We start from the raw sequence: 9088 nt of genomic DNA, 5'->3' as shown, positions 1-9088 counted from the left end.
ATAAATTTTTTCGCAAAAAAAAAAAAAAAAAGGAAAATTTCATCGAACTTTACTCTTGAACATGACAAAGACAATATTATGCATGCTTGCACAATATGTCGATTTTCTGCCTCCTGTCTCTCGAACCGGTAGGATCCAAACCGATGCAAGGAAATTAGATCAGTCAGTGTTCAGACAGCGGAACTTGGTACACGTTCGTTTGAACGAGCAGTTAGTTGGAACTGGATCTTGCTGGATTCTCCACGAAAGAGGATTAATCCTTACCTCGAGTTCGAATTTTGGATTAAAGGTTGATTCCTTTTTTTACGTGATTTACGTTTATTATTTTCGTTCTTTATTTATCTTTTAGCATCTTTTATAATTTGTTTGTGATTGACACTTTTTTGATTTTTTTTTTTCTTTTGGCTGACACTCCAACATTTTTATTCCTTTCCTTTCTCTAATAATTGTTCTATTATTAAGGTGTTATGAAATATGAGTTTTTTTGCTTTCTTATTCGAGTGATTTTACATCCTCGCTCAAAAGTGTTATGTTGTGCAAGGACAGTTATGTCACCTTGAAAATTGGAAAAAATCAAGCAATCTTTGAAATAACGTTTTTTATAAATTTTTTTAATTTTTTTAATCTCTATTATTATTTGCTTTTAATCATTTTAATAAATGAAATAATAAATATATATTAACTTTATAACATAAAAAAGGGATAATGTGTTGATGTATTAATAAAAATATTATATATAATATTTAAAATTTCATACACTTATACGTCAAAATAATATTAAAATACAACATGTTCTAAGATTTTTTAACGAGATTATAATAGTATATGTTAAACTCATATTAAGTACAGGTTGTGATTATTGAATAATAATTGAATACATGCAAAATTTTTAATAATCTTAATTTATTTATTAAATTATATTAAATAAATTTAATTAAATAAATCGTATCGATTAATAAGTATTATATAAAAAAAGTAGTTATTAATTTTAATATAAACAATCATTATATTAATTTAATATTAATTTTAGAAGTCAATGAAAATTTTACTTTTTACATAATAATGTAATAATATAATATTGTATTTAAAAAATCAAATTTTTTCATATAGTAAATATAATATATACATATATAATTATACAAATAATTTATTTTAAATATTGAATATTATTATTATTACTATCAAATATTATCACATTTAACAACACTTGACAATTTTATTAAAATAATCACTAGCAACGATCATTTTGTTTTTGCTCGATTGTGGAAGAGAATTTCTCGTTAAGAAATTTCTTGCGTAAGAATAAAGATCGTAAAATTGTAACTTCGTAAGGTATTCGAATTACGCGATATTCGAAGATCGATCTGAGACTCATGTTTCACTCGCCAGAGATGAGGATTAAAGCCGTGAATTTGTTGAAAAATAAAATAATTTAAGATTGCTGGTTCACGCTTCGTTGATTCAAAAGATTATAACTGTTTTTTATCGATTATGTCAATAATTGTATCATCATGAATTGATCACAATCACAAATGATCTGATCATCTTAAATAAATACCTAGCTTAGATAATTAATTTATAATTGATAATTGGAAAACAATTTTTCAAATTTTATTATTAAAGTTTGCAAATCTTTTTCAGATAAGACTTACTCGATATCAATAATTTTTTTCAAAGGATATAGATACGAAAGAATATTACTTGTATATGCAAATAATTATTCACATTTCGATTTTTAATTATTTTTTTTTTTTATTTTCTATGTAACAAATTCACAAAATGATGTATAAAATTCCAGATACGTTCTGCTTCGCTAATTGAAATCGTAATTAAAAATAAATTTTATCAAAGATGTATCGTGAAAGTTTTATTTTATTTTATTTTATTTTATCTATATAGTTTAATTTAAAAATCCTGTTTCATTCCATATTCGTTTCTCAATTTTCTAATATTTCAATTTCACATTCGGTTTTTATTAATAATTCGGAATAGAAGATATTCGATACGAAAAAATATTTATATCCCAAAAGCGTGGATATTCTATACAAAGTTGCAAAACTTGCTTATTATGCAAATACTTATGTATTTACATAATTATATACTATTATATTATTTGACTTCAAGATTAAGTTTGATTAACGCACAGATAAATTATCATGAAATTTAATAATTATAATTTAAATATAATTTATAATAGAATTTCTTTTACTTTTTTGCAAACTTTGAATTATTTGAATTCTTAGAATTTTTTTTAAATTTCAAACTAATAAAAGAAAATACGGTGATAACATAATTTAAAAAAAACTTGTTTTCAATATAAATATAGCATATAAATATAGCATATATTTTTTAATTTATCAAATTTGTTAATGATTTTTAAATCAAAAATATAATTGAAACAATAAATAAGTTAATAAAAATAAAATTTTTGATTATGTGATCCGATAAATATTCGTTTCGAAAATAATTTTTCGATCTTATAATCCAATCTAACTTTAATTTTTAAAAATCAAAGCCCAACAAAATAAATTAATAATACGTGTATAATTAAAAAAGAAATTTGACGAATATTCGATTTCGAAAATGATTTTTCAAGGTAAAAAAACTTGAAGCGAAACAATCGCGTGACATTCAACAGCTGATCGATCTCATGTTTCAACATTCATTGTGTCGCGTGCATTATGATCGTTGATTGTTACAAAATACGCGGAAGGTGGCGTTCGTAAGCACGCGTTTCCGGTGCGATGCAAAGCTTGATCGATCGATCAGTTCACGTAAACTTATTTAAATATTATCTCTTATTCGAGATCGAAAATTCGTTGACTCGTGACTTTCACACCGTTTCACTTGCAAATACAAAGTGATTTAATAATACAATAAAGATTATTTCATTGTCAAATTGACTGGTTAGAACATAATTAATGATTAGATGCTATATAAAAAATTGTACGTCTGACAACTTTTGAATGGGAATATAAATAGTTTTGTAATGTTAAATAATCTGTCGTAAAATGTGGTAAAAGAGACACAAAGGTTTAAAACGTTAAAATATTTGTTGTAAAAGATAATAGAAATTATATATTTCGTTTAAAGAGTTTAAATGGATTTTTAGTTTTTTTAAATTGCAGAACATGCGAATATCATTATCTTTACCGTTTAAAATAATTACTATTTAAAAGGTTATATACATAATTCATTCACAACAACTTATCTAAGAAATTCTCTAAATTATTATTTATAAGTATGGAAATGTATTTTAATTAGTATATTTTAATAAATAGAATTTTAAATCAAATTTAATTTTATTATTACAAATTTGAAAATTTAATCATTAGTAATATTTCTTCAATATTGATTTTTTTTTCCATTATTTATATCAATAAATTATTTTCACAAAAAATCTACATATTATATAATTAAGGAAATAATCATCAAAATAGTTCACACTTATGAAATACTTTACATTCCAATTTCAATTAACGTGATTTTGAATCTTTATGTACATCCATTTAATATATGGATTATAATGTATATTTAACAAATTAAATTAAATTAACAATCATAAATATGATTCTAATCATAATTTTATTATTAACAATAAACACATAAATCCATAAATATTTCTATTCTCTCATTGCCTTTGTATTCAAATAAAAAATAAAACAGTATACAATTCCCTATGAAGAATATAGTAACATCACAAGTATCCCCACTTTCATTACTAATTAACCAGAGACATATCACGTGACACGATGCAACGCTTGGTTTTGGCGTAGCATTAGAAGTGGGGGTAATGTAACGTCATTGTTACATTAGACAGAGATACGTCACGTAAAGATCACATTCCTTTGTTTTCGCTTAATATAGCAATAGTAATGAAAACAATGCGACGTATTCAATATAATATGAGAATTCAATCCCAATTTTCGATCAATTCTCCAACTTATTATTAAATTATCCATTTAATATATAGATTATAGTGTATATTTAACGAATTAAGTTAAATTAAATATGATTCTATTATCATAATTTTATTATTAACAATAAACATATAAATCCATAAATATTTCTATTCTTTCATTGCCTTTGTATTCAAATAAGAAATAAAACAGTATAGAATTCCCTATGAGAAATATATAGTAACATCAGGTATTTCTATTTTCATTACTAATTAACCAGAGACATGTCACGTGACACGACGCGACATTTTGGCGTAGCATTAGAAGTGGGGGTAATGTAACGTCACTGTTACATTAGACAGATATATTAATTTTTTATTATCTTTCCACTACAGAAGATGCTGCATCTATTTCTTCTCTCAGGATTGTTCTGCACCTTAACGGCCACAGAAATCCTAGAAACCATAGTCCAATGGCCGCTTCTGGATTTTGCTCTTCCATACGATCGAGAGTTCCTTAATCAGTATCGGCCCGAGAACGTGGTTCCAACTGGCATCGAGGTGGGCTGGGACAAGATATTCATCAGCGTTCCAAGATTACGAGCGGGCATCCCCGCGACCTTGAACTACATATCAAGAAATCTTCCATTGGAGAGTAGCCCTCAATTAAACGCTTATCCATCATGGGACTGGCACAGCGCGGGAAAAGGCGATTTAAATTGCTCGTTGCTGATCTCCGTGTACAGAATGAAGTTGGACAGGTGTAACCGATTGTGGGTCATTGACAGTGGCGTAATGACGTCGATCGATGACTTTAGACCGGTTTGTCAACCGAAGATAATGGTGTTCGATCTAAAGACCGATCAATTAGTGCGACAGTATACTTTTCCACGCGAGGTGTGTCCTTGATCATTTTTGTGATCGTTTTTGTAATAATAAGAAAATTTGGAAAAATTATTCTTGATATATTATACATAGTTTTTTTCGTTTTCATCCAAAAATTTTATAAAAGGCATCGAAAATTTTTTTGTTATATATATTATATAAGATTATTTTAAATAGCTGGTTGATATTGTTCAATTGATCAATTTTTCGAGATTTACTTAGTGTTTGGAATTTTATTCGGAGTATAGAATAATTAATTTTCTTTATATAGTCTCTAAGACCCAATACGTTGCTGACCAATCTGATTCTCGATGATACCTCAGCAACTACCTGTGACGACATGTTTCTTTACATAAGTGACACTACAGGTCCCGGTAATTGAGAATTAATTATATTTTTTTTTACATTTATTTTATTTTTTTTCTATTTATTATTATTATTTTTATAACATTCATTGTTCCTTTTTTCTTCAAGGTATAATTGTATTCGATGGCGCAACGGATAGAAGCTGGCGAATTTTGCATGCGAGCATGTATCCTCATCCAGATTTTTCCACTTATCGAGTAAGATTCTTATCGAATTTTTCTATTCTTTCTATTATTCTATTTTTTTTTTTTATTTTGAAATATGATCAATCGATATTAGATCTTCTAATCTATAATATTTATTTAAAAATATTATATACAAACGACTATAGTGTGGATATTATTATGAAAATAATTAGACATATATAATTATGTTTGTTTGAATAAAAAAAATTAATATTTATCTTATTATTATTTATATTATTAATATTTAAAATAATATTATTAATTTTTTAAAAATATTTTATTTTTAATTTTTCATTTTTTATTTTATTTATAATTTTTTTAAAATATTATTAATTTTTTAAATAATTGGAAGAACAAAAAAATTCATAATCAATTTGACTTATTTTGCTAATTCTTGTTAAATAAATTAAATTTAATTTTAAAAATCGAACAGATGATGTAATAAATAATATGAAATATCAATATTTCAAGATTTTAACAGATTAAAGTCTTTCTTCGAGAAATGCACAATCTTAAAAAGTTTTTTTATAATTACTTATAAATAAAAAATATTAAAGATCAATTACTTTCTTTAAATGGAACGATATATATATTTATTTACTTTTTGATTAAATTTTTCAAAACGAATGCAATGATATATAATTAAAGATCATTCAAGATCATTCAAAATCAACAATAATGGAAAATAAATATTCACTGCTAATAAAAATATTTAAATTGATGACTTCAATATAAATTACATACTTTTCATGATAATAAAAATTTTTTTTTTTCATTTAAAATATAAAATGGACAGGCAAATGATAATGAAAATTCAAAAATTACATGGGATCTGAACAGAGCAAATAATAATTCTTCTGCGATGTATTTTACGGTTTATTTCTTTGTGTGCAACGAATATTTACGCAGGTCAATTTTACGCCTCGATTTTGCTTTGTTTTTTTACATTGGTCGCTTTACTGTCTAGAAAATCGCGAGGAATTTCACGGTGGGATGACTGTTTCACGCGTTGTGGAGAAGCGAAAAGGAAGCGAAAAGCCAAATACCAAAACCACACGCGATACAAACGATACGATAATCTTGTAAAAAATCTTAAATTATTTCCAAGGACAATTTAATATCACAAATTATCTCTCGAGCTTTTTTATCATTTTATTAATTCCTCATCCAAGGAATAAGTTAAAAAATAATTTAAAATTTTTGACTCAAATTTCATCATAAAATAAAATACAAACTTTTTTTCTATCTCGCTTATAAAAAAAAACTTCTCTTTTTCTCTCTTTCTTTCTCTTTCTTTTCTCTCAAACAAACGGAATCGAGAAAGAAACTGCCAACAATTCTCAGAAAACATTTACTGACGCGTTCGACTTCCTATCTAACTGTCCCTGCGACAGTTAACTGGACATTACTTATATTTATTTCTTTCAAGAAATAACATCAACAATCAACATCTTCGGATGAACCAGCATTAAAATTTGATGCTTTATTCAATTTCAATTAAATTAATTATTAGATTATTTTTTAAATTACATATATATATATATATTTCGCAGATCGGAAGCGACATGTTTGAATTGTTCGACGGTGTCATTGGCCTAGCATTCTCCGCCAAACTTGGAACATTATACTATCAACCGTTGGCCACGGATCGTTTGTTCAGCGTGCCAACCACGGCTCTTCAAGCGGGTCCACCAGCATTCGGTGAACAGCTGCCGGTAACTCTGGTCGGTAAAAAGTCGAGTCAAGGACTCGCTCTGGCCGTTGATCCTCGTGAGGACACAATTCTTTTCGCTCCGTTCACGGAAATGGCGATCGCTTCATGGCAACCACAAACGAATCAGCAAAGGTAAATATTGAAAATTATCATAGAATTTTATTTATTAAGGTATTTATTAAGGTATATGTATTGTGTAAACATTGATATATTACATAAAATGTCGATTGTGGCTTGTTTATTAAATTATAAGCAATTTATGTTGGACAAGGTAAGACGTAATCTCTGTCTCATATTTAATGCAATGCTTATGATTGCTTGCAACTAAATAAACAAGCTATCGAGATTTTTGTGTTTGTTGTTGTTGTCTCTCAGAATCAATCCTTCAAAAATGTCTCATAAATATATTAACACACATAACAAATATTAACATACATAACATACATGAAGATAAACAGTTTATATAATGAGAAGTCTGAATGGTGAATTTCTTTAAAGCATTCAGTTTTTATATAAATTATTTTTCAATATCCATAATTTATAAAATTATCATAATGATAATGACTTTTATAATCAAATTGAAGTAATTAGTATTTCGATAATTTTCTTTTTATATTTTACATTTAAAATGTAAATTTTCATAAATTGAATAATATATTATTAGCTTTTAATGTAAAAGATATATTCTGTGTATATAAAAATGATGAATTAATTATTTTCTTTCGTAATCATAAAATTAATGTAAAGATGAATTGAATCTTTTTTTAAATTTATTTTAATTTTAATTTTTTCAGAATTCTTAGAAATATCATTTCACAATCTGAAACAAAAAAGATCTTTTAAAATAAAATGACAAATGATAATTTGAAATTGTTTTTATTTTTCAAATAACGATAACATTTTTTTTTTTTTTTTAGGATTTTAGCTTATACACCAGAAAAATTGCAGTTCGTCGCGGAAATTCGATGGGCAGAGCGCGATAATGGCAACATTTGGGTGATGTCCACCAAATTTCAGAAGTTCTTCAAGCAAGAAGTGAATGCACGCGACATCAACATTCGAATAATGAGGCTAATATCCATGCAATCGACCCATAAAAATCCAATCCTCAATTCGTTTGCGCAATCATATTTTCCATCACAATTCTACAACAATACGATAAACGTGTTTTAAAAGCGAAAGAAATGTTTAAAATTAAATCAAAAAATACTTAAATTCAATTCAAAGAATGATTCTTCGATTAAATTAAAAATCAAGAATAAAAAAATTACAAAATTTTGAAATTTTATATCTTTTTAACGATTAAAAATACGCAATTTTTTTCATTCTTGATTTTTGTTTTATTTTAAAATGAAGGAATTTTTAAATTTCGTACATCTATAATATAATAATAAATTTTTTTTAAATTTTATAAAATGATAAAATTAAATTAGTTCGAATAAAAAAATTCTTACATATTTTTTTTATCAAATTATCTTTTTAAAGAAAAAAATAGATATGCTTGTTATAGAATTGTAATTTTTTTAAAATATTCTCAGTAAAAGAAAATAGGAAATATATACGATTGTTAAATAATTTTAAAATAAATGTTAATAAAAGGATAATAGAAATAAAAAGATATAGCGAATCAATACAAATAGAAATTTGTCAAATTAAATAATAATTTTGTATAGATGTATTACTTTTATATTTCTTAAATACTATTACTTACTTATATAATCAATTTGAATTTATATTCTTGCAGATGATATTATATTTCTATAAAATATTATTAAAAAAATTGCAATATTGTTAAAACTTTTATAAATTATAAATCACAAAAACTGTGAAATCAATATTCTTTAGAAATCAAAAATAGATAAATTACTTGTCAAAATCTTAAGAAAATACATAAATTTACTGAATTTTCTTTATATTATATAATAAATCTCTTAAGAAAAAGACAAGAAAGAAAAATTTCCTGAGAAACGCAGAATTTAGGATTGTAAAAACAATCCATGGAATTAAATAAATTATAATTATGAAATCATAGTTAATGAA

General features: G+C 25.2%; 1 protein-coding gene across 2 annotated transcripts; it reads left to right on the top strand.

Moving 5' to 3' along the window:
• The first annotated feature begins 129 nt into the window (after positions 1 to 129).
• On the top strand, positions 130 to 8293 carry LOC102680437 (protein yellow-like). Of its 2 annotated transcripts, none has more exons than XM_031510775.1 (6): positions 130 to 289; positions 4290 to 4795; positions 5055 to 5157; positions 5258 to 5346; positions 6888 to 7180; positions 7966 to 8293. In XM_031510775.1, exons 2-6 carry the CDS (start codon positions 4298 to 4300, stop codon positions 8219 to 8221), a joined length of 1239 nt encoding a protein of 412 aa, XP_031366635.1. In that variant the 5' UTR covers positions 130 to 289; positions 4290 to 4297; the 3' UTR covers positions 8222 to 8293. The 2 variants fall into 2 exon arrangements, with proteins under 2 accessions (XP_031366635.1, XP_031366636.1); XM_031510776.1 differs by having other exon boundaries at positions 169 to 289; positions 4295 to 4795.
• Positions 8294 to 9088: the final 795 nt, after the last annotated feature.

The sequence above is a fragment of the Apis dorsata genome, unplaced genomic scaffold (assembly GCF_000469605.1).
Source record: "Apis dorsata unplaced genomic scaffold, Apis dorsata 1.3 scaffold_260, whole genome shotgun sequence".
Classification (NCBI taxonomy): Eukaryota; Metazoa; Arthropoda; class Insecta; order Hymenoptera; family Apidae; genus Apis; species Apis dorsata.
The sequence above is the reverse complement of the archived record's forward strand: the minus strand, read 5'-3'. Positions and strand labels throughout refer to the sequence as shown.